The sequence below is a fragment of the Mizuhopecten yessoensis genome, unplaced genomic scaffold (assembly GCF_002113885.1).
Source record: "Mizuhopecten yessoensis strain PY_sf001 unplaced genomic scaffold, ASM211388v2 scaffold1319, whole genome shotgun sequence".
NCBI lineage: Eukaryota > Metazoa > Mollusca > Bivalvia > Pectinida > Pectinidae > Mizuhopecten > Mizuhopecten yessoensis.
Genome location: NW_018403987.1, coordinates 161294 through 189002, shown reverse-complemented (window position 1 = coordinate 189002; position 27709 = coordinate 161294). Strand labels below are relative to the sequence as shown.

At 36.8% G+C, this 27709-nt stretch overlaps 2 protein-coding genes and 1 long non-coding RNA gene across 7 annotated transcripts in view; 1 reads left to right on the top strand and 2 right to left on the bottom strand.

Annotated features, from left to right (window-relative positions):
- Positions 1-3971: 3971 nt before the first annotated feature.
- LOC110459906 (cytochrome b561 domain-containing protein 2-like) lies at positions 3972-11538 on the top strand. The gene is made up of 3 exons (XM_021512400.1): positions 3972-4115; positions 8474-8511; positions 10923-11538. Exons 1-3 carry the CDS (start codon positions 4049-4051, stop codon positions 11481-11483), a joined length of 666 nt encoding a protein of 221 aa, XP_021368075.1. The 5' UTR covers positions 3972-4048; the 3' UTR covers positions 11484-11538.
- Positions 11539-19091: 7553 nt separating this feature from the next.
- On the bottom strand, positions 19092-21530 carry LOC110459904. Its single transcript, XR_002463944.1, has 2 exons — positions 19935-21530; positions 19092-19900 (listed from the first exon to the last, which is right to left on the bottom strand). It is a non-coding gene; the product is annotated as an uncharacterized LOC110459904 (long non-coding RNA).
- A 60-nt stretch (positions 21531-21590) lies between these two features.
- The window catches only part of LOC110459872 (FERM domain-containing protein 4A-like), a 127778-nt gene continuing 121659 nt past the window's right edge, over positions 21591-27709 (bottom strand). For all 5 annotated transcript variants that reach the window (XM_021512371.1, XM_021512354.1, XM_021512342.1 and 2 more), the window contains 4 exons: positions 27198-27253; positions 26440-26549; positions 24545-25951; positions 21591-21916 (listed from right to left, as the gene is read on the bottom strand). In XM_021512371.1, coding sequence (XP_021368046.1) covers positions 21694-21916; positions 24545-25951; positions 26440-26549; positions 27198-27253 — 1796 coding nt within the window. In that variant the 3' untranslated portion in view covers positions 21591-21693. The remainder of the gene's footprint in view (positions 21917-24544; positions 25952-26439; positions 26550-27197; positions 27254-27709) is intronic.

Here is a 27709-nt window from a genome sequence, read left to right as displayed (position 1 = left end):
TCAAATCACGTAGTCATGGTTTCTTGAACGCATAATGACATCATGTCTAAACGTTAGTGAACAGATGAGAACCATCAAGAATTGGTAATACGGTTTATTGTCTCCGTTTATTACACACGTGTTCCAAGGGTGCAAGTCAATGCTGATAATTCAAAAAGTCGAGAAAAAATATGCGACAAATTAAACAATGTTTGCAACATTTCAGAAAAAAATGTCAAGAAATTCAATCGAATTCATATATAAGTCATGGATCAACTTACCTCAGGGGCGTATTTCCCATACACATTCACCCCTGCCACACCGAAAACGGTCGTTTGAACAGGCGGGGAGAATCGAGTAGAAAACTCACCATTCCATATGAGCATACAGCGCAAGTGTACCCTTTCAAATTCGAAAGCCTGGCAGTACCCCGATTTCTTACACTCCCTGGCACATTGCTGGAATCCGTATGGGGTCAGATCGGCAAATACAGACCCAGTAACGTTTATCTTAGCTTCGTTCATGGACCGAGCATTGACCACAGGGAGACACATGGGAAGAAGCAGAAGAAAAAAAGTCAACACGTAGTATTTCGTCATCATGTTTGTCCGATAAGTCAAACGGGGTCTGGTCCTCTCGATATTGTTTTTTGACGTATTCATGTTTTTATTTCCGCCATCATCAGACGACAGCAGTTCACTTACTCTCCACAGTACCCTGTTGTTAACTTACCGGGCACTTGGGTCGTAACTGATTTTCACACTGACGTAGACGTTACGTTACATGCTGCTTGACACACGGCCGACTTCCCTTGGAAACCGGTTATTTGTGTTGTCTTTGGCAGAAATTCCCATCACCATAGGTTATTTCTTGTCGATAACCGATCATGTGGAACATTTAAGAACGCACAAAGATGTATATCTTCTCATGAATATTACAAAAAGAATTGATAGGATCATAGGAGAACGACCCAATCGGCACAAATAAAACGCGTTACACTATCAAGTAAATTTAAGCCTTGTCATCTGGTCGATCACTTTCATATCTCCAGTTATGTCTTATACATGGGACAGAATAGCACAGTCCGTTGGTGAGTCTACTGACAGAACGGTCGTAGGGTTTAACCGCGTGCGGAACTGCTTACCGATCTTCTTGCGTCTTAACTAGATGCTGAACCCATATTGTTCTAGATTACCAAGCTAAACAAAAAAGTACAAACAAATCATAAACTTTATTTATTTTACATTTTACAAAACAAGTAATTTCACCTAATTTATAATCACTCTTATTGGCCCGGATGGAAGCGCGGAAAAGCAGCTCCGTGATATCACTAACATGCTGCATCCAACTGCATGATAGCACGAGGCGATAAAATGTGAGGTGCACTACAGGATCGGAAATTTTGCAAAAAGAAAAAAATGGACCTCCTTCTCTCGTTGCAAATCCAAAGTCTAGTAGCCAAGACCAGATTTTGAGATTTTGTGGTACGTTTGCCTTATCAAACTGTTGTTTCGTTGCTATCTTCACGGGAACAACCGTTGGTTCCCGCTGTCAAATCAATATGACATGTGATTCTCTTCGGATGTCATTTCTTGCCACAAAATAATATTCAAAATCAATTGAAGTATGTTTTGACCGTACTTGTTACTGTTTTTTCCATATTGACACAGGAATCTAGATTGTAAAACCTACAAGAACGAAATATATCGTCAGTTGGTCAACTCAACGGGTCTTATTTCAATGAGAGGTCAGTTCAAGACGGAGTGTGAGTCGAGCTTGTGGGTGCGATATATTGACTAAATACTTAAAGCTCGCAAAGAAAATGGTCACTCAACGGTTTGAAAACACATATCAACACCTTGGATTCCACATACATAGTCAAACTCATGTGTGGGGAAGAACTCAAGAACACAATGCCCCACCTTGACGCCTCTCATATCAGATAAAAAGAATGGGTCTATAGGAATAAGACCCACACGTACCCTCGAGTCTCATTGCCCTTGCAGTAGGAGTTGTTGCTCAACAGATATATATGACATAAAAACAACACAAAAACCAAAACAAAGGCACAACAGTGGAGTAATGAATGTGAATATTTAGAACGGGCACTCCAAGAGGGTAATCAAACAATATAAGATTAAGGAGAACAACAAAAATCATGTTGTCATTCCTTGAAGGGATTATCCAAAACCATTAAACGGATATATTGCGGCCATGGCACAACAATAACAGAATCCCCACAAGACGCTCCGAAACATCGACGTTCACCCTTAAATCTAACGAAGAGAACAGAATAGAAACCACGCGCACGCACGAACACACAAACGTTAATAAAACGTCGCAGAATGCAATACATGGTTTGGCGTCCGTCTTGGTGAACACTGGAAAGACACGCAAAGCCGAGAGAGACAGAAATTCGTCAAGCTAGAGAGGCGTAGTCTGAGTTCAAGATAGATAGTTCGGCAATCATAGAGCAAACTATTGTAATTGACGGGATAATTCAGAAGTGGTGGAGAGAGAAAACAACATGTTCAAACTGCAGTTAAAGGAACCATCTGGGTACGCCACAGTAGGGCTAATCAAGATGATGGTCACCATATACTAAAATGTTTTACAGATTGCGTAACCGAATCAATTTGCCGATTCGATAGTCATCTCGGACATTGTTAACGCCTAAGTGTACATACGGTTAAAGAGTGGTCGATTCGACTTGTTAATTCGATTGCTGTCTCGTACATTTTTAAAGTCGAAACATCACCCATGAATATTTCACTGGCAGTACTATATGTACTTGTATGGAATAACTCTTCAGACATGCTGGCTAGTCCGTTACACCGCATTGATATATCAAACTCTGTTTAGGTATATATATGTTAAACATGTAACTTCTATGACGAAAGGGAGCGATATTTTGTGCTAGGTTATGGGGAGCAAATTTAGCCGAAACTCCCAAATCTATGATTCTCATTTCATTTTCCGACCTTAAAATTGTTCGTTCAATGGAAACTATACGTTTAATATTGTTTAAGTCTACTTTCAATTGGAAGGTTTTTTCCATTTAATTGACATTATGAACGAAATAATCAATAATAAAGTAAAGTGCCTTTATCATTAACGTTTTACATAACTATTGTTGTAGCAGAAATTTCTGCAAAGTTACATGTTTTAGCGATTTTCTTATTTCAGCTCTTTTACCAAATGCGCTCTGTTTAGATTCAATAATGCGCTAAATTTTGAGAGCGCTGAAATAAGTACGTCAGCAATGTGTCTCGAAATAAGTGATGTTTTTTTTCCATACGACTACAATGTCGTGGGAGGAGGAGTTCCCACAGCTGAAAAAAACACCCACAATTCTTCTAGGCCCTTACAGCAATCTCTCGTTTTCTGATAATTAACTTGACATTTTATATGAATAATATAAATTGTGTACCTCACTAAGTAGTTTTTGTCTTTCATAAACTTTAAGATGTTTCGCTGTGTATAAACATAACAACACTCTTTAAGTTTTAACAGACTAAATTTAAAAGAAGATTTTGTCTATTCTTTCCTTTTTTATGCTTGACTGAGCATACAAGCTTACACATGGCGTGTCAAACGTGCACCTACATTTACAATTATATGCATTATTGCACATATATTAACAATTATTGAATACAAATATAAAATTTCGAACATAAATATAAAATTATTGAACATAAATATAAAATTATTGAACATAACTTACATGTATGCTACGCCATTGAATGTAAGATGCTATATCAGTCCTTTGTGTAACCATAATCAAGCAGCCAATAAAGCTGATAAACAGTTAAAATGACATGATTTATAATATAATAGGGATTTTTTCACCTTTATCACATAATTATAAATGTACGTTACAAAATGATGTTGGCAATTGTACCCAGCTAAAATCAGCATGGTCAAATTACACCCCGTGAAATATATTACAGGGGTCGTCAAAATGTTTGATGCCTAAGTCATTTCATGCCAGATGAGATAAGCTGAATTTTGACGTTGAGGTCGCAGAATTTGTTGTCTGCTGACGACGACGCCGCCAGAATCAGCAGTCATGGTAGCTCACATAGCAGCCACATTGTTGACGGCCTTTATGGTCTACACTGCAGTTCCTGGTTCTAGTAAGTGTGTTACAAACTTACCCATCGATCGTATGGATTGGTCGTTTTTATCATTGAATTGGTGTTACACGACGATATCCGGGTCCATCGTCCAGGGTCGATGGTCATCGACCGGTGGAACGGCCTATCTTTTTATTTTGTTCTGCCACGGACTTAGATAACTCATATAATTCCGTGGTTCTGCCAATATTTGATAAAATATATTGACCTGGAAGTATACAGGAATATATGACATTGTATATAATGTTGAGTGTGCTACATTCGGAAATGTGTCAATATATATCAGTTATAACAATGATGTAGGTGGTAGGTAAATCTTGTACCCCGTTCCCGGACCCGGACTGAAACCCCGTACCGGGAATATAAAGATATTTTAATATCTCATTAACGCGATCGTTTATATTTTTTTTATAAAAATATAGAATAATTTCAAACATTATTTTCTAAATGTGACAATTACAAAAATGTTTATTTATCATCTAATAATTTAGAAATCGGCGATAATGTGTATTTCAAGGGGGTAAAAATTGTACGCCACAGTCAACCGTGAAAATCACGGGTTTTCACATATAACTAGAAATTTAGGGAAAATTAACATGTTATTTTTAGATATATAGTAGAAAATACCTTACTGTTTATAATTATGTAAGTTTCGTTGAAATAAACGACATATTTCACATGAAATTCTGATTTTGTTGTGATCGCGGGCGAGGATCACGGGTGTTTTGTTTACTCCCGTACCCGTACTAAGGGGACATCACTCTGTCAAGCTGTCGTTATCAAGTAGAACTCTTAGCCATTCTATTAGAATGTTACCAGGCTCTGCGACGCGGACGCAGTTCTACATAAGAGCCCATATTTTTTTTAACTATATATATATATTTTCCCCATATGATGATGACAACTGCATTTCTAAAGAAGCTGACAAATGACCCTTATTTTTTGTATTTCCTATCAAACTATCAAGAATGTATACTTCCCCACTATCTACCTCCTGTACTGACACTACCCAATGGTCCTCACCTGTTTGATGAATTTGTGCTGATGCAGCGCTAGTTGGTTTCATTCTGAGTGCATAGTCCCACTTATTGTTTTTCAAAATTGGAGCATAACCTGTATCTTGCATTCCGCCTATATTAGGAAACTGTGTCTTTAAATTATTTTGTACGTAACACATGATATCCGCCACATAGTTTGTTATCAACTCCTCTAGGGATTTTTTATCGCCGATTCCCTATATCCAACACTATTATTTGATTACCTTTTGATAAATTTGGAATTAGAGATTTAACAGATCGTNATTTTCTTCTATATATCTGAAAATAACATGTTAATTTTCCCTAAATTTCTAGTTATATGTGAAAAACCGTGATTTTCACGGTTGACTGCGGCGTACAAGTTTTACCCCCTTGAAAAACACATTATCGTCGATTTCTAAATTATTAGATAATAAATAAACATTTTTGTAATTGTCACATTTAGAAAATAATGTTTGAAATTATTCTATATTTTTTTAAAAATTATAAACGATCGCGTTAATGAGATATTAAAATATCTTTATATTCCCGGTACGGGGTTTCAGTCCGGGTCCGGGAACGGGGTACAAGATTTACCTACCACCAATGATGTAGTCTTAGAATAGATAGCCATGAACCATTTTTTGTCTGCAGATGATTAGTTTTTAAGTTCAAATAGCACAAGAAATCGTAATTTAAACTCAAATGTCAGTGTTATGATCCCGTTTTAAAAAAAAATGGCGTGTGCGATGACTATGCATTCTGTTTGGGACTATAGGAATAAATTCACACTATAGAAATTTGAAGCGTAACTGCTTAAGCTACTACAAAATTCAAGCCTTGATCCTATTTTGGTCCTGACATTCGCAAAAAACAGAGACGCTGATTGGTGACTTCGGAGCGTTCTATAAATACTCAAGTGAGCCCCGGGAGCGAATTTCATTTGTAAGAACACCCATCGATATTCTTCCTTTTGGTTCTTTTATGCAACCATAAATGAATATAATTCCTCCTCAGATTTTTCAATGATTTAATAAAATGATGGTTTGGTGATCCGATTTGGGTACTGTCACCTTAGATAACGTAGAATATTCTAGTAAAACAGGTTGCTTCTACAGATTATATAGACACTGCAAGTTGTGTATGCATGTAAATATATAAGCATTAAAACAGGGCATTATTAGATTACAGTGAGTGCATTTGACTTACACTAGTCAGTACAGTATTTAAGAATTAGTTATTTTGGTAGTTTTTTTGTAAAGACGAAAAAGTGCTGGGGAATCCTAAAAATATGAAATAGCAAAATTAAGGAAAAAAGTCAAACGAAGTACAAAGTTGGAATTTTAGATCAAGTGCTGAAAATCTTAAAAATATCGAAAGGAATGGAAGAACCAAAACGGCTATGTACAAGTACCAATACATCTTGGTCAGGTCCAGTACACTCTGCCGATTGAGCTATATACCTGTATTTGTATAGACCTGTAATAGCTCTACTGACATACAGGTATCTAAAATAGGTCTTGAGAGCTATTTTCATGTGATCTTCTTTTTTAAGGAAAACGAAACAAAGTTGCTTTTAAAAGAAGATTTTATCATGAGGTTGATAACAAGACATTAAACTTAAGTATTCTTAAAAAAATCAGGAATTCTACATAATTTATGAATCAAAAATAAAAATAAACATCTAAATGTATGCTTTTTGTAATCAACATTACCATAAACCTTATTGTTTTATGCGACTTTGCTTTAATTAATGCAAATTGAAATCTGAGAAAATATAGCTCAATACAGCTATAAGTAAGGTCATATAGCTATATTCACCTATAAATTACAGCTGTTTTGAGCTATATTTTCTCAGATTTAACTAGCCGGGGTACTAGCTGTCGTTTCACTCAGTCCTGGGTCATTACTGTACCAACAGGTCAAGTACACTCTGCCGATTGGTACCGTAATGGCGAGGACTGAGTGAAACGACTACTCCGGCTAGTACCTATTATAACAATGACTGTCAATCCATCCAATGGTTTAGATTTACCATGTGATCGCATAAAGTTCCATCTTTTTTGGCCCTTGCCATAAAATGGGGGGGGGCATATAGTGTTGCCCATGTCCGTCCCGTCCTGTCACGTCCTGTCGCTTCCCATCCCGATTCAATGTAAACACAGAGCAACTTTATTCTTTTACAGAATTTGGTCAAACTTTATACAAAGGTCAAGTATGAGTATACTTCGGACATCGTTGTGTTTCAGGGATCCAAGGTCAAGGCCAAGGTCACACTTGCTATATATAGAAAATCATCAACTGATTCAATTTAAACACTAAGCAACTTCATTCTTTCATGGATTTTGCTCAAACTTTATGCAAAGGTCAAGTATGAGTATACTTCGGACATTGTTGCGTTTCAGGGTTCCAAGGTCAAGGCCAAGGTCAATGTTGCTTGCTATAGAAAATCATCAACTGATTCAATTTAAACACTTAGTAACTTCATTCAATATGTTATGGAGATGATTATAATAACATACAAAAAAACATATGAATATTAAAATCGACTTTAAGTGTAGTACCTTGTGTGTGTGCATGTTTCAGGGTATCAAGATCAAAGTTGTTGTAACTTTTTATAGAACACTGAAACTAATTTCACATGGCAGCGGGGGCATTTATGTCTTACAGACATTTTCTAGTTTATCAAATCTTCTGGCATTAATGTGATCAGAATCAGATGAACAAGCACATGTAGTAAAATCGGGTTGCTGCATTTCACCACATTTTTTTTGAGATAGGGTAAGGGAAGGCCATCTGTATAACAAATTTGTAAAACTAATATTTCTTTGGCTGGTGAAGTATGTTTTCCAACTTCATATCATCAAAGATCTTGTTACATATCATTATTTTAATATCAGTTTCTTCCAAGATGACGTCAGAAGGGTTCAAAATATGACTCTTTGCTGTTTAGAAAACAAAAAAACAAAAACAACTACACATTCCATATCAAAAGGGCCTTTTAAAACTTTGTGGTTACCTAAGTTAAAAATATCTTAAATCATTTAAAACCTAATCGCCAGTGTCCTGTACTTCTCATTATTTCACCAATGTATTATAGGTCTATAATAGTCCACCATGCTTGTCTGCACTATAAACTTGTCGGGTAGACTTGTATTGTGTTAATTGTTTATTATCTAGGGTTAACACAATTAACTAATACCAAAATGTGGCTGGTATTAAATTGTTGCGGTATATCAGTCAGAGATGGATAATTACAGACAGTTACCTCATTCTACAGTGACTTCCAGTAAGGTTAATGTCAGAGCTTTGTACTGATCTTAACCTCTTTTTTATTTGTAGGTCTGTTCTCCTGGCATCCAACCTTGATGACAGTAGCGGTAAGAAATACTAAGAAAGTTTTTGTGTACCTATTAGTCTGTTTTCTAATATTATGGAAATACTATCCTCTAAATGTAGTAATACGTTGAAGGTCAAGGTCACTGTTACTATTTTTAGAAAAACTTTGTCATCGCTCTAGATACAATTGTTTGCCCTGACAATAAGTTCAACAGATACAGTCGCTAGAGCAGTTACTGTTACATCATTGAATTTTCTATTCATTTCCTCATAAATATGGCACACAATGTGTGATTTTGCAAGGGGATTTGTAACACTTGTGATGCCTTGTTATATCCTTATTTTAAATCACCTACTACAGTGTATCGAGTAAAGAGTCATATATCGTGGATTCTGTATATTAAAGAAACATGTTTCAGTCTTTAATGTGCTAGAAGATATTTCTAATGATATTTTCCTTAGCAGGTTGTAATAAAATTTTCGTAAACATGTTTCAGGCTTTAATGTGCTAGAAGATATTTCTAATGATATTTTCCTTAGAAGGTTGTTATAAACTTTTCGTCTATTTTATCCATGTTTAAAAACTGTACATGAACTTATCACTGAAAAATATATTTATTGCCATTAATCAAGACCCAACATGAACATTTAAACTGACAAATATATCACCTACAGCCATTCACCTATACTGTGTATGAACCTTCACACTGACAAATATATCACCTACAGCCACTCACCTTATACTTTGTATGAACCTTTACACTGACAAATATATCACCTACAGCCACTCACCTATACTTTGTATGAACCTTTACACTGACAAATATATCACCTACAGCCACTCACCTATACTGTGTATGAACCTTTACACTGACAAATATATCACCTACAGCCACTCACCTATACTGTGTATGAACCTTTACACTGACAAATATATCACCTACAGCCACTCACCTATACTGTGTATGAACCTTTACACTGACAAATATATCACCTACAGCCACTCACCTATACTGTGTATGAACCTTTACACTGACAAATATATCACCTACAGCCACTCACCTATACTGTGTATGAACCTTTACACTGACAAATATATCACCTACAGCCACTCACCTATACTGTGTATGAACCTTTACACTGACAAATATATCACCTACAGCCACTCACCTATACTGTGTATGAACCTTTACACTGACAAATATATCACCTACAGCCACTCACCTATACTGTGTATGAACCTTTACACTGACAAATATATCACCTACAGCCACTCACCTATACTGTGTATGAACCTTTACACTGACAAATATATCACCTACAGCCACTCACCTATACTGTGTATGAACCTTTACACTGACAAATATATCACCTACAGCCACTCACCTATACTGTGTATGAACCTTTACACTGACAAATATATCACCTACAGCCACTCACCTATACTGTGTATGAACCTTTACACTGACAAATATATCACCTACAGCCACTCACCTATACTGTGTATGAACCTTTACACTGACAAATATATCACCTACAGCCACTCACCTATACTGTGTATGAACCTTTACACTGACAAATATATCACCTACAGCCACTCACCTATACTGTGTATGAACCTTTACACTGACAAATATATCACCTACAGCCACTCACCTATACTGTGTATGAACCTTTACACTGACAAATATATCACCTACAGCCACTCACCTATACTGTGTATGAACCTTTACACTGACAAATATATCACCTACAGCCACTCACCTATACTGTGTATGAACCTTTACACTGACAAATATATCACCTACAGCCACTCACCTATACTGTGTATGAACCTTTACACTGACAAATATATCACCTACAGCCACTCACCTATACTGTGTATGAACCTTTACACTGACAAATATATCACCTACAGCCACTCACCTATACTGTGTATGAACCTTTACACTGACAAATATATCACCTACAGCCACTCACCTATACTGTGTATGAACCTTTACACTGACAAATATATCACCTACAGCCACTCACCTATACTGTGTATGAACCTTTACACTGACAAATATATCACCTACAGCCACTCACCTATACTGTGTATGAACCTTTACACTGACAAATATATCACCTACAGCCACTCACCTATACTTTGTATGAACCTTTACTCTGACAAATACATCAGTCACTCACCAAGACTTCACATGAACCTCAACACCGAAAGATATATCAAATACGTCACTAACGAGACTTCATATGAACCCATAAGAGTGACAAATGGATCATATACGGCCAATCACAAAGACTTCAAATACTTTTATACTATCAAATATATAACAGCCACTCACTTAAACTTTACATGAACCTGAAAGTGTCTTAATGTAAATAGATACCTATTTTATGTGTTTATCAGTGCCGGACAATTATTTCATGTTTGGTGTTGTCCCTTTTGCAGTTTGTGCTGCTGATGTTTGAGGCTATCCTTGTGTTCTCTGGACAGAGCTCCATGATCCTGTCCCAAACACGTGCCTATAAGGCCGAGGTGCACGCTTGGGTCATGGGCGTAGCAGCAATCTGTGCCTCCTGTGGCTTCGCAGCCATCTACATCAACAAAGACATGAACCACAAAAACCACTTCACATCATGGCATGGCTTCATGGGCGTGCTCACCCTATCCTACGTTCTCCTCCAGATGATCGGAGGAATACTATTAAAATATAGTGGTATATTACGCTGGTTAAACATCCAGATACGACTAGTTGATTTAAAGTTATACCATGCTACATCAGGCCTGGTTTTGTTTACAGCAATCAGCGCTACCCTGATTCTGGCATTCTGGTCCGACTGGTTCATCTCGCAGACCAACGTCTATACATGGTACGCATGTTTCATGGCCCTGTCCTGCATGTCTATGATTGTGATGCAGCAGATCACCACTACCTACCTACCCCAGACTCGACGACCTGGGGTGGCCTTCAACAACACTCAAACACGCAAGCAGAAAAAACAAAAATAATTCTCAACAAACTATAGGTTACATGTATAAATTATTCTATTGTTTGTAATTTTAATAAACATTGTTATAAAGATATTGTTTGTCTGATTTTGTGAAGAACCTAACGATGTAAATGCACAACAGATGCCATACCATGGCCCTTTGAGCAGGTGAGCTAATAACCTGTAATACCATGGTCTGGCATCTGTTGTGCATTTAGAATCAACATATTTCTTTAAACAACCTCTTCTGAATAACCAGGAGGCCTAGAGTAATGCTATTGGCCAGTGAAATGCTGGGATAAAGGGCTATCAAGTTTGTTCAAGAGAATGACTTTGACCCCCTTCAAAGATGACAAGAGAAGTTAAGGCCTATACACCCATAGTAATCAGTGGCGTAGCAAATAATTTTTCGGGGTGTAAGGTAACAGGGGGTTGAGCGTCCGAGGCGCATAGCACTGGAGGAGGGGGAGGAAAAAAACAATTCTACTAGGACCTAGATGCAATATCTTGTTCTCTAAGAAATCCTTTTAGTCTAAGTGAATAATATTAAAATTTGTACTTCACTAAGTAGATTTTGATTTTGAGATTTTTCAATGTGTACAGACATAACACTATTTTATCAGACTAAAATTTTCATGAAGATTTTGTTTTTATTCTTTCCTTTTTTATGATTTATCAATCATAAAAAAGGACGGTCCATAAAAAAGAAACTAATTAAAAATATATGGAAAAAAAAATACTTGAAATTTTAGTGTATGCTATGGCATACAAGCATACATATATGTACATATGTAGTGTGCATCTGTGATTGCTTGTGTGTGTCCATTAATTTGTTCTTGGTAGAAAGTTTGTACCCAAAATATCTTACGAACCCAAAAAATTATTTGGTTTATGTTTACACAATATTATTGCCACACCAAGTTTTACATCTGAGTAGATTTTGTAGGTCATCGTACTTATCGGTCAATTGCCACAATTTACCGATTTGGAGGTGGGAGGTATACTGATCCGTTGTAGAGTGAATGAGATTTATTTTTTTCCATTGCTATTTCATTTCCAATGTCTTCTTTTTTTCCAACTTTTTGGTCTATTACTCAGGTATGCTGAAAGGAATCATATCTTTTAGTTAATCTTTTTATCCCCCGCTTTCACTGAAACGGGGGATATTAATTTGGGTTTGTCTTGTCTGTTTGTCACGCTTCGTTTCCTTGCAATAACTACAAGAAATGTAAACCGATCTTCTTCAAACTTAGTCACAGGGTTAAATGCCTTAAGAGCTCAGCCAAGTTCTATGACCACTTTCAGCGGACCCCATTTGGCAGAGTTATGGCCCCTTGAATAATGAAAACGTCATTATCTGCTGGGCTTCGTTTCTGTGCAATAACTTTAACAAATGTTAACCGATCTTCTTCAAACTTAGTCACAGGGTTAAATGCCTTAATAGCTTGGCCAAGTTTGATGACCACTTTCAGCATACTTTATTTGGCGGAGTTATGGCCCCTTGAATAACAAACAAGAGGCCCAAGGGCCTTAGCGGTCACCTGAGTTATATCATAGGTACTGGTAGCTTTATTTTATTGTTTAGATGTGATGTGGAAATTAGCATGTAAACTAAGTGAAATACAATACTTGTCATGTCATCAATGGATAAGAATTTGAAAATATTGGTAAATGTTCCCTTTGGGGCCCCGCCCTAGCCCCTGGGGATGGGGCAGGAATCCTAATTTTACAAAGTAAAACTCTCATTTACCCAAGATGATTCTGACTAAGTTTGAGCAATTTTCTGCTGAAAATGGATAAAAAATATACCCAAAAGTGTTATTCCCCTATATAAACTATATTTAACGTTACCCCCTCCCTAAGGGAGAATGGATAGCTCAGGGTCCTGATATTTTCAATTTAAATAAAGCCCCTGATGATCTTTCTTTCCACATAGAGAAAATGAGTGTAGTACCTCTGAGTCTGAAGAAGAAGATTTTTTAAAAATATTGGCTAATTTTCCCTTTGGGGCCCCGCCCTGGCCCCAGGGGTCGGGGTAGGAATCTCAATTTTACAATTTGAAACCATCTACCTCCAAGGATAATTCTCACCAAGTAAAAATAATTTCCTACAGAAAGTTGTCAAAATATACCCAAAAGTGTTATTTCCCTATATAAACTATAGTAAACTTTACCCCCTCCCCAAGGGAGAACGGATAGCTCGGGGGTCCTGAAATTTACAATTTAAGTAAAGCCCCTGATGATCTTTCTTTCCACGTAGAGAAAATCACTGTAGTACCTCTGAGTCTGGAGAAGAAGATTTTTGAAATATTGATTAATTTTCCCTTTGGGGCCCCGCCCTGGCCCCAGGGGTCGGGGTAGGAATCTCAATTTTACAATTTGAAACCATCTACCTCCAAGGATAATTCTCACCAAGTAAAAATAATTTCCTACAGAAAGTTGTCAAAATATACCCAAAAGTGTTATTTCCCTATATAAACTATAGTAAACTTTACCCCCTCCCCAAGGGAGAACGGATAGCTCGGGGGTCCTGAAATTTACAATTTAAGTAAAGCCCCTGATGATCTTTCTTTCCACGTAGAGAAAATCACTGTAGTACCTCTGAGTCTGGAGAAGAAGATTTTTGAAATATTGATTAATTTTCCCTTTGGGGCCCCGCCCTGGCCCCAGGGGTCGGGGTAGGAATCTCAATTTTACAATTTGAAACCATCTACCTCCAAGGATAATTCTCACCAAGTAAAAATAATTTCCTACAGAAAGTTGTCAAAATATACCCAAAAGTGTTATTTCCCTATATAAACTATAGTAAACTTTACCCCCTCCCCAAGGGAGAACGGATAGCTCGGGGGTCCTGAAATTTACAATTTAAGTAAAGCCCCTGATGATCTTTCTTTCCACGTAGAGAAAATCACTGTAGTACCTCTGAGTCTGGAGAAGAAGATTTTTGAAATATTGATTAATTTTCCCTTTGGGGCCCCGCCCTGGCCCCAGGGGTCGGGGTAGGAATCTCAATTTTACAATTTGAAACCATCTACCTCCAAGGATAATTCTCACCAAGTAAAAATAATTTCCTACAGAAAGTTGTCAAAATATACCCAAAAGTGTTATTTCCCTATATAAACTATAGTAAACTTTACCCCCTCCCCAAGGGAGAACGGATAGCTCGGGGGTCCTGAAATTTACAATTTAAGTAAAGCCCCTGATGATCTTTCTTTCCACGTAGAGAAAATCACTGTAGTACCTCTGAGTCTGGAGAAGAAGATTTTTGAAATATTGATTAATTTTCCCTTTGGGGCCCCGCCCTGGCCCCAGGGGTCGGGGTAGGAATCTCAATTTTACAATTTGAAACCATCTACCTCCAAGGATAATTCTCACCAAGTAAAAATAATTTCCTACAGAAAGTTGTCAAAATATACCCAAAAGTGTTATTTCCCTATATAAACTATAGTAAACTTTACCCCCTCCCCAAGGGAGAACGGATAGCTCGGGGGTCCTGAAATTTACAATTTAAGTAAAGCCCCTGATGATCTTTCTTTCCACGTAGAGAAAATCACTGTAGTACCTCTGAGTCTGGAGAAGAAGATTTTTGAAATATTGATTAATTTTCCCTTTGGGGCCCCGCCCTGGCCCCAGGGGTCGGGGTAGGAATCTCAATTTTACAATTTGAAACCATCTACCTCCAAGGATAATTCTCACCAAGTAAAAATAATTTCCTACAGAAAGTTGTCAAAATATACCCAAAAGTGTTATTTCCCTATATAAACTATAGTAAACTTTACCCCCTCCCCAAGGGAGAACGGATAGCTCGGGGGTCCTGAAATTTACAATTTAAGTAAAGCCCCTGATGATCTTTCTTTCCACGTAGAGAAAATCACTGTAGTACCTCTGAGTCTGGAGAAGAAGATTTTTGAAATATTGATTAATTTTCCCTTTGGGGCCCCGCCCTGGCCCCAGGGGTCGGGGTAGGAATCTCAATTTTACAATTTGAAACCATCTACCTCCAAGGATAATTCTCACCAAGTAAAAATAATTTCCTACAGAAAGTTGTCAAAATATACCCAAAAGTGTTATTTCCCTATATAAACTATAGTAAACTTTACCCCCTCCCCAAGGGAGAACGGATAGCTCGGGGGTCCTGAAATTTACAATTTAAGTAAAGCCCCTGATGATCTTTCTTTCCACGTAGAGAAAATCACTGTAGTACCTCTGAGTCTGGAGAAGAAGATTTTTGAAATATTGATTAATTTTCCCTTTGGGGCCCCGCCCTGGCCCCAGGGGTCGGGGTAGGAATCTCAATTTTACAATTTGAAACCATCTACCTCCAAGGATAATTCTCACCAAGTAAAAATAATTTCCTACAGAAAGTTGTCAAAATATACCCAAAAGTGTTATTTCCCTATATAAACTATAGTAAACTTTACCCCCTCCCCAAGGGAGAACGGATAGCTCGGGGGTCCTGAAATTTACAATTTAAGTAAAGCCCCTGATGATCTTTCTTTCCACGTAGAGAAAATGAGTGTAGTACCTCTGAGTCTGAAGAAGAAGATTTTTGAAATATGGATTAATTTTCCCTTTGGGGCCCCGCCCTGGCCCCAGGGGTCGGGGTAGGAATCCCAATTTTACAATTTTGAAGCCTCATCTAACAAGGATGATTCTGACCAAGTTTGAAAAAAATCCATCCACTGGTTCTTTACGCACGACGCACGACGGACGACGACGGACGAAAAGCGATTAGAATAGGTCACTTGAGCAAAGCTAAAAACATCATTATCAGCCGTTGCTGTACATTTACTCTCACAAATACTATCCGATTGTCTTCAAACTTAGCTACAGGGTTCAATTCATTAAGGGCTCGGCCAAGTTTGACAACCACTTTAATCGGTATCCAATTGGCAGAGTTATGGCCCCTTGATTAATGAAAAACGTCATTATCTGCAGTTTCAACTTAATAACTCGAGCAAATATTTGCCCAATTCCTTCCTTCAAACTTGATAACAATGTTTGTGTTCCTCCGTCTTTTCACCCATCTTGGGCACTCTTTGTTTTTCGTTTGATAATAATTGCTGTAGATATTGTTCAGGTGTTTCAACCAAATTCCGTATGCACATACACATATCCAACTCATGTTAAATTTGCCAACCGATGTGATTTGTGCATATTTACGGATAATCAATGAGATAAAGGTTGGCACGAAATGCCAAGTGAGCTTATGCTGTGGTGCGGCGTCCGTCCGGGGTCCGGCGTCAAATATTTAACTAACTTTTGTGAAAATGAAAGACCTTTACCTATATTCAAGGTCACAGGGGTCAAATATGTTAAAAACTTTACACAACTTCTTCTGAATAACCAAAATTCCCAGGGTGATGATATTTGGCCAGTAACATGCTAGGATAAAGGGCTACTAACTTTTGTGAAAATGAATGACCTTTACCTATATTCAAGGTCACAGGGGTCAAATATGTTAAAAACTTTACACAACTTCTTCTGAATAACCAAAATTCCCAGGGTGATGATATTTGGCCAGTAACATGCTAGGATAAAGGGCTACTAACTTTTGTGAAAGTGAATGACCTTTACCTATATTCAAGGTCACAGGGGGCAAATATGTTTAAAACCTTTAAACAACTTCTTCTGAATAACCAAGAAGCCTTGGATAATGATATTTGGCCAGTAACATGCTGGGATTAAGGGCTACCAAGTTTGTTCAAACAAATGACCTTTACTTATAGTCAAATGAATGACCTTGACTTATATTCAAGGTCACAGGGGTCAAATATGTTTAAAACCTTTAAACAACTTCTTCTGAATAACGAAGAGGCCTAGGATGATGCTATTTGGCCAGTAACATGCTGGGATAAAAGGCTACCAAGTTTGTTCAAACAAATGGCCTTTACTTGTATTCAAGGTCACAGGGGTCAAATATGTTTAAAACCTATAAACAACTTCTTCTGAATAACCAAGAAGCCTTGGATAATGATATTTGGCCAGTAACATGCTGGGATAAAGGGCTACCAAATTTGTTCAAATGAATGACCTTGACCCACTTTCAAGGTCACAGGGGTCAAATGTGTTAAACATCTTCAAACGACTTCTATACCAGGTGAGCGATTCAGGCCCATTGGGCCTCTTGTTTCTCTTCAAGTTTCAAGCTGTACATTATGTCTCAAAAGCATGATAGTCACATGTTTAAACCTAACCTCAATAATGTTAACCTACAAAATGTCCTGCAAGCGCGGGGGATATAAATTCCACAAATTTGCTTGTTTTTCTAGGGCTGGGGCTTACTTGTGGTCAAATATGACAAGCATTCTTTATCAGCTATTTGTTTCCAATAGTCAGCCTTCTTTGCGCTTTGAGTATGCATATATACAATGTAGTTTTGTAGGTCTTTGAGTTGGAAGGCCGTTATGCTTCTATTCACCATTTAACTCATTCACCCCTTAAATTTCATAATGAACTATTGAATGGTATTCCAAACATTGAATTGGAAAAGTTAAAAAGTGTCTTCAGGGGTGAATGAGTTAATGACAAAACATTTTTGTTAGTTTAGCATTTAAGCCAAAAAATTTCAATTACTGTTAATTAGAATTTTGTAGACATTCGATGCAAGTATTATTTTGATGTCATCGGCAACTTGTCCCTAATTTACATTTTCTATACAGTTATGCATTGGAATATTTTTTGCATTGATGCAAGAAGCATTTTGACACAAGTGCAAAGGTCCAATTATGTCAAAAACAGTAAATAATTTTTATACACATGTACTTTAGAAAGTGACAGACATTGATGCAAGAATTGTTTTGATACAGTGCTAAGGTCAAAAGTCATGATCCTCGTTGAGAAATATATTTTAAGAATCCAGAGCTAACCAATTGTCAAATCTAATTTTACAGTATTGTAGTGACACATATCTCTCCTATTGGTTAATGTTTGTAAGCTACACACATAGTTACAAAGCCAGTTAATCCAACCCCCTCAAAATGTCCTGATGTAATCAACACTCAAGAATTTCAGTATTTGATTTTGACCATTTCAGTTTGAGTTATGCCCCTTTTCTGATTTTCCATTATAAAATTTTGTCTATATTATATAGTACTCTTTATTTACCTTCTTTACCTATATTTATGCAATTTTTCTTGCATTATCAGTACCCTACACGTTTTTGTTTGTAATCTTTTTTAATATTCTCTATTTTGATTTGAGTTATGACCTTTTTCTCTTCTCAAAAGTACTGCTACTTCCCTTCTTTACAGATATTTATGAAATTGCATACACATGATAAATTCGTTAAGTACTATTTGCTTGTGATTTCTTATCGATTTTCATTATTTTAATAACAGTTTTGTCCCTTTCTGATTCCCAATCATTTTGTCGAAATTAAATCCTGAACTATCCTGAAATGAAATTTGACAGTATCAAAGATCACATTTGTTTAAGACAAGAAGAGGACATTTAGTGGGTTTTTTTCCCCCAGGTACAGTGGCTTTTATCCTGTACAAGGTAAAACCCCTCAATTTCATCTTGCAGTATCCATGATAATACTGGAGAAGCAAGTGCAAACAGGCATTTATTACAATGCATATTCTCATCATTCCAAAGTAAGTTAATAGATAAAACAACAATGTGTATGCGATTCTTTTAGAATTTTAATATATATTTTAAGAATAATAATAATTCACGAAAAAATAAAAAGACTGAGAACTTAACATCTCACCAACAAGCTGCCATCACTTGGTTATGACTAACAAGTACCTCTTGGTCTGGCATCGTTCATCATCTCACTCACTCTCTCCCAACAACAAACATAAATCATATCCACTCAGATACCTACAAACTCACACCTCCTTTCACAATATTCAACAAATATATCTTGTATTCACTCAAACAGATACCAACCAACAGACATGCATCTCACTGTTTCCAAACATTTGTATTGCTATGCATTTTCAAATCTCACATTTGAACATGTGTCCACCTTTCCACATCAACACAAAGGATTTCTTTATCCACAGTGAATTATTGTAGTTTCTCCATTTTATCCCAAATTGATTACTGGTACAATATTAATAAATGAACTCATTGACTTTCTCTATTGATATTCAAATTTCATGCAATGATGAGAACCAATGAAGTGTAACTGTATGTACCAACATATCCTATACGTTACTTTCAGTTCAATATTTAATACCATACATACTTGTATATGTGTATTTGTCATTTTGCCTTGATAACCTGATCAAGATCACATTCCAATACCAGTTATCTATAGAACACCCAGTGTCATCCTTAACCCTTTAACTATAACACGCCAGTTTCCCCGACATCAAATCACTTTGACGAAATAAGTTCCCTTGAATTTAAGGTATTCTTGATGATACTAGTTCACTTGACCTTAAACTCACCTTGATGATACTAGTTCACTTGACCTTAAACTCACCTTGATATACTAGTTCACTTGACCTTAAACTCACCTTGATGATACTAGTCTCTCAACTCTCGATTACCTTGATGGTACATGTTCCCAAGACCTTAAAATCACCTAATGATATTGTTTTCCTGAACTCTAGGCTACCAAGATGAAACTGGTTCCCCTGACTTTAAAATAATCTTTATGACTGTAGTTCTCTGACCTCAAGGTCACCTTGATGATACTAGTTCCCTGACCTCAAGGTCATCTTGATCATACTAGTTCTCCGACATCAAGGTCTCCTTGATGATACTAGTTCCCCGACATCAAGGTCTCCTTGATGATACTAGTTCCCTGACCTCAAGGTCATCTTGATCATACTAGTTCCCTGACCTCAAGGTCATCTTGATCATACTACTTCCTTTAACTCTTGGTTACCTTGCCGACATTAGTTACTCCCTTCTCTAGGTTGATTTTGGTTTCTAAATAACTCAGATAATGACAACTTCTAATTTGAGCTTTATCTTCAGATTTCAACACAGTGTTAGAATACTGAACGTGTTGTAGGGTTTAAGTTTATTAACAGGTTGTTGTTCAATGTGGAATTGAGCATTCACAATTCCTCTGACAATTAAAACATTCTAGTTAAAACATTTATATGACTAGATATTCTAATCTCAAGATACATTGAATTTGAATACTGTAGACACAAGTCTAATGTACCTTCCCTGACTGTGACATCTGAAGATGTCCTTTGTCAAGGGGAGATGATTAAGCTTAGCTTGTATTATAATTGTAATTAAGAAATTTAGTATTGCCTTTTTGTTACTCGGGGAACGAGACTGTTCCGTCATCAAATACGGTTAACAGTGTTTAAGTTTGTTGCAGTAATATTTTATCATACTACGCGCACATAAAACAATGAATCAAAGCTAGAACATCTATCACGATATAACATATAAGTTAAACTGCAAATTTAAGACTGAATATATAGATCTATCTTCTCATTAAAAATACATGAAATAACAATTATTTAAGCGACATTGTTTGCTAAAGAGACGACCGTTGCAGAATTACTATTAAAAAGTGCTTAACTTTAAAATATGTTATGTCTCATGTGCTTCTTATGGTTAAAAAGATATCTGACCAGTTTTATCAAATAGCTGCATCACACCAGAGACGTATAATACATGTATTATACGTCTCTGATCACACATGTAGATACAAATTCTTTTATAACTTTGTTCTTGCTAATTTCTTTTTGAAGATTTACAAAATATTAAAACTGCATTTGCATAAAAGCTCACTTAAAAACGCTGAATTATTTTCCTAAGAACTGAGAAATAAGCTGACATCAACTACGGGACAATATTACATGTACCACTATAGGTACCTGAGTAACCACTTCCTAAGAGAATGTCAATTTTGTTAAAATAAAATCACTTAAAAACCTAAAAATTGTCTTTTACTGTATGATCTGATCAGTAATCTGTGATGGTTACATCCTGCTTACTGCTGTTCATTAGATATACATAAGCCCTAATTTCTCAAGAAATGTTGAAATGTGTTCAATATCATTGACATGTCAAAACAATTATAACAAATCTTAAAAATTTTCAATCAGAATAAAAACAGAAAACAGCAAAAAATTTGGAAAATAAAATGAAAATTTTGTTATTTCTATGTTTTTCATACAAATTCAGATTTTTTTTTTTGTCTGCATGAAAATAAAAATATTTTAGGAAAACAAAAGTCTAAGAGATCATTTTTTTTAAAATTTGTACCTGACTATATATAGCACTCTACTAGTTTACACATTATTATCATACATAGGACGGTTTCTTTCCCACATTACTGCTATCGTCATACCAGGCCATCATTTCTTCGCTGAAATCATCCGCTACATTGTCCATGGGCTCTAAAGCTGAGAATGTTGTATCCAGGCAGGAGACTGGTTGTTCAACATGGCTCCGCCGATGATGATCTCTGTAATCACGGATGTTTCGCTGTTTTTTCTGGTCCCGTTTGTCTTTCACCTCTCTATGTCTGTTAAAAGTTAAATTTAATTACATACACAGCAAGGTTTTTTTCATAATATTGAATATTATAATAATTATTTGTATAATATTTGCTTACACTCCATACAATTGTTTCACCATCATCATTAGAATGTGCAATGTAGAAACTATAATTATTTTCATTGATTTTACACATGTATCTCATATCACCATCATCATACATTATGCTATTATAACTGTAAGAGTTACTTCCCTTCTGCATCATTAAGATCCGACAACTGTCAAGAGCTAGGCATATATCCATGAGGTCTTAAATGCCCTGAATAAGGCATAAGTTACTCGATGTTCTCCATTTTCATAAATAACAGAAGATATTGCAGCATATTATCAGCCGTTTTAACCACCAAGAACAAATACAACATCACCAATAAAGTCAAATCAATCCTTATACTCAAGTTGACAAAAATAACCTAGGAAAGATTTTTGTTAAATTCAGGTATTTATAGTTGTACTATACAATGATTACCATCACTACTTCTGGTATTTCTTCTTCTTGTAGACGTTTATAAATGTAAGTCATTAGTCAAACTAATGAGAGGGTTAATAGCTATATTACGTATAAAGCACTGGTAGATATTTCACTAAAATAAGTTTTAAAATTCATTTTAAAAGCATGATATACTATCCGGGATAAGTCTACAGAAACCTAAGGAAACTTAATGTGTATGCCAAAAACAATTAGCCCTTAAAATGTTATTTTTCAATATAACCTTTCTTTGGTAAGGCTCTGTACATGCAGAAATTGAAATAAGCAACACAATAAGTTTGTTTAAATGTTTTATTTCAGATCTTGATTTAATATTTCTATAACTGTTTCCAAGAATAAAACATCTCTTTCTTCAATAAACATCTCTGTTATCATACTTCAACAATATCAACATTATAATCAAGATAAAATAAATTAAAAAATTATAATAAAAAGAGTAAAGATAAGAAACAATATTAGCATGATGATGGTGAATTAATTACAAAGAATTAAAAGAAAAAATGCAATCATAATCTCATAAGAAAATAAAAACAGTTGGATCACATGCGGAAACATGAGAGATTCTGTCGGCGGATGTGATGGCATTCAACGATGGGGTGGCAAGCAAGGTAAAGGAACAGGGTGGGTGACAGGCAAGGAAGACAATCTCAGTGTAGCAAACAACTTCACAGAGTATCATACAAGGGAGACAACCAGAGTTTAAGTTAAAAGCAAGGGAGACAACCTCAGTGTAGCCGACAAGCAAGAGAGACATCTGTACTGAGTAACATCCAAGGGAGACAACCAGAGTTCAAGTGAAAAGCAAGGGAGACAACCAGAGTTTTGATTTTAATGCAACAGAGACAATAATCAGCACAATGAAACAGCAACAAACAGAAAATAAATATAAAATCAGCATATATGTACTTCAGCAGCAGGAATGGGGATGCATTGGATTAGGAGAGTCAACCAGCAGATCAATAGTACAGTCATTTGTAGAGTATCTATTAAAGAGAGGAGAGTAACATCACAGGACCATTACAGACAGTACACTTGACCAACAGTGGACAGTACACAAGGACATGCAGCAGTAAGGTAGGTGCCTTTTTATAAGGATGTATGTGTGCTATAGGTAGAGTGTTGATACAGTCAGGAAAGTGTGCATGGTTTTGTTTTTGTTGTTTTTGATCATTCAGGATTAAATCTTGGTAGTCTATCATAGATAATGCAAACTTGCTTATTGAAAACATTTTGAATATCTGTAAAATTAAAAGTATGTGATGCTTAATTAACTATTTACATTAATGAAGCATGTCATCAAAATCCTTTTCAAAATAATTTAATGATTTAAAATACTTTTTTTTTCCCTTTAATTATTTATTTATCATCCTTACCCTTATGCTGGTTGTTCTGATATAGCAAGTTGCAGTACCCCATGTTTAATAGACCAATAACATTCTTATAATAGAAAGTTTGAATAGTAGACTGTTGATTAAAATTGTATAGAATGATGATCAATGTGGCTGTGAAGCTTGTCATAACACAAAGCTGGTGAAAATGAATACAAACAAAGCATCCAACAGATCAAGACTGTTAAAATCAAATGAAAAGTTGAAGAAAGAATGTATTCATAATTTCATTATTCTAGGCACCTTGACAAGTCAGATTTTAAAATTACCCTTATTTTTCAAAAATACATGTATTTATATTATATAGCTGTCCATATTTCTGTAAAATAAATGTCACTCGAATTTCTAGTCTGAAACTTTGAGTTAGATCTGTGTCCTGCAGAAAGAAGAGGATTGTCTCCTCTTACAAACAATAGAACAGTGCAGTGTCTGCACACACACAACAGAAAACTAGGTCGCTGTATGCTATTTGGTTTGTAAAAACTTGGGGAAGAAAGCTTTGTGTAATACTAGTCCTGGTGGATTTGACGGACAAGCAGTGTAGGTATAAAGGTCACACATAGAGGCAACACACAGTAGATTGTGGGGGGTTCACACATGAAGATATGGAGGTCACAGCTCTATAGACTAGAGGGGCAGGCCGCCTACACACATCCTCCATACTGAATCAGTCCTGACTAGGGTTTCCGCATGGTTGACGATCCACCTGTGCATATCTCACCTTGCACTGGGTGTGCGTGTGGATGGTGCGGAGGTCACAGGAGTGGCTGTCTGATTCCTCACAGGGTCACACTTTTGAGGCGTTAAAGGTTTGTACTGAGTGTGTGTGGTTGTCTGTACAGACTTATAAATACGTCCTCCTGTCGCAGTCTGCACTGTATATTGCACATGAGTACTATGTTCTTTAACTAGCTTTGGTGAAGCATGACTAGGAAACGGTGATGACTGGTCGTATCCCTCTCGCTTGTGGGCAAGGTAGGGAGACATTTGCCGACTACTCGTTGGAAAGTTTGTTGGGGGGCCTGCCCTGAAGGGGCTCTGTGAGGGGGAACCCTGCCCTGATGAGCCCTGTACAAAATGAGGGTGACGGTATGAGGTAGGGCCGGAGTTAGAGGTTTCCCCCGAATCTGACGAGTGCTGGGAGGGTGTGGAGCACCGCGATCCCCCCATCAGCTGCTGCTGGTACTGTTCTATCATCCGTTGTCGCCGGATCTTTTCACTGTACTTATAGAAGTCGGACATTTCAAATGGTTTCGACACCAACTCCACACTCTGGTGGGGCTGTAACTTGGTCACTGTCACTAAAGCACTTGGATGTTTCTTGTGTTGGTGAGATTCTGTCCTCTTGGTCGAAGCTGTACCTGCCTGGTCGGCTGACTGTACGTCACTATGACTTTGGAATGAGCCCTCATACATACGAGGGCTATAACACTGTCCTGAATACACACTGTCTTTACCGTCCTGTCGCAAATGTTGAGGACTTTGCACAATGGGAGATGGCTCTGTTTGTGCTGTGTCCTGCCAACTATTTGTGTGATGTTCTGGTTGCACTGACGTCGAGTGATAATCCTCATGTTTTACCGGCACCTCAACGACACTGTTTCGGGATGTGCTCACATCATACTCCGATTGTGAGGATCGTTTACTCCCATATTTAGAAGGTTCTAGATCTGGAACTGGGATATTAGTGTCACTATCACTATGCTGTCGATCCCGTGGTCGACTACCAGGATGCTGATCCCGTTTTTTGGAATTTCGTTCTAAGCTTCCATAACTTTGTTGAGAAGTCAATGATTTTCTGTAGCTACCATCCAAACTGCCATGTTTGGATTGACCAATTCGGTCATTACTGAACGCACTGTCTGTATCTGGATGTGGCTCCTTGTTGGTGGGAGTCTTGATCTCGTCATTACTGTCATAGTGTGATGTGCGTTGTGTCATGAGGTTGTACATGTTGTTTGCCGAGCTGAAGCCGCTGTCCTGACTGTCGTAGCGATTGTAGCCACGCACATTTTCATACTCTGACTGGTTTGACATGTTGCTTCCTGAGGACTGTGAGCGGTTGGCCAGTACCGGGGAATACACCTTTTTGTTGTACTGGCTGCGGCCCTCGCCACACAGCTGGGGGCTGCAAGTAAAAAATACACATTAGGTATACTGTTAACTTTACTTTAACCTCAATGTTTTTTATCTTCATCTTAGCGAAGAGAACATCACATCAGAGTGAGAAATATCACACCCACAAAAATGTCCACTTTTATCGTCTTTATCATTATCATCAAAAAGTTATAACTGTTTGACACATAAATCTATATCATATCATAGACATAGAGACAAACATCTGTTATCTTGTTACCTATAATTTATGATGGCTTGGGACTATGTGATTACCAGTGATATCACACATTACGAATATAATGTTAATTGTACTTGCAGTTTTCCCAAATTCATTATCATAACAAATATAAACTATTACTTTTACAAAGAATATGTTTAAAGTAATTTATCTTGAATTGAAGAATTTTTATGTTAAAATTGCAAGCCAGCAATGTTTGGTACATGAAGAAGAGGCCGCTTGAATAAGTAATATGATACATATACCAGAGTGCTACATACCTGCTGAGAGTTGGACTAAGTTGTGCCGGCGAGCTTTGTGTTGGGGACAGTTCTCTGGCTGTGGCCGATCTCTGCATCATAGGAGGAAAGTCCAAATCTCCCTCACGATCCTATAAGGGAGACACCTCTTATTACAATCTCTCGCAAAAGGTAAAACAAAGTTAAAGTTATGATCATATCTATATGTTTACCACTCTGTTATCGCCTGAAAGCCCCAAGATGGGTGAAAGTCTAATAAGATACAGTCCCCAGTATTTTATAAAGCTGGCACAGGTTAACAACTACTTAATGCAAACTTTGATCTACCAGGTAGTAGATTTTCAAAAATACTGAAAGCGAAACTTTATTTCTGTAGATTCAAAATATTCTTCCTAGGGCAACAAACACTAAAATGTTGTAAATTTTCTGTTTTTTTCACAAATCGCATTTTGAACATTTGTGTTACCGGTAAGACTTGTTTAGCAATTAGGCCCTGATTACGGTATACAGGGTAAATCTTACACCAGTGTTATTTTCACAGTATAATAAATCATCAATTGAACGACAAAATTTCTAGGCAAGTAACACAACATGAGTAACAAACTTGACACTACATCAACTTGTGTTTTTTCAGAAAACATGAAAATAAGACTGCACTGCTTTTAATGATGTAAAAAATGTCAATGCTTCAAGCAATGGTTCTGTGTTACAGAAACAATATTGTTTTGAAAGTCTTTACACTGCGATTGTTCTAGTTGTACCAATACTCCAATACTTACGTAATCATGCTGGCGATGCTGCTGTTGTGGTGACTTGGTTGGGCTGTCTAATATATCTGCAAGAAACACACAAGAAAAGAACTTATAAAATGTACACTTCCACAATTCTATGGACTCTGATACACTAATTCACCATTATTGGACCAAGATGAAGAAGGTTTGAAATAATTCTTTTGTGAAATTATCACAAAAAAAAACATAAGTGCAAAATCTACCATCCTCATTATTTTGTTACTGATCATGGGAGAGGCAATTAGAAATGGTAATACAATTTGCATGCAGTATTCTAGAAGTAATTCCTCTGTTCCAAAACATGCATTTCTGGTCATAGTGAAGGCATGAAGCATTACCAGTATATCACATTTTCGTCACAAGGCACCAATTAAGCAGCCCTGTAATAAACCTGTACCCCTCACAAAACAAAGGACCACTACCATGCACGATTCACACGTGTCTGTGTATCGCAGGAGACTGACAGAACAGGTGAGCGAACACAACAGGAAACGATGATT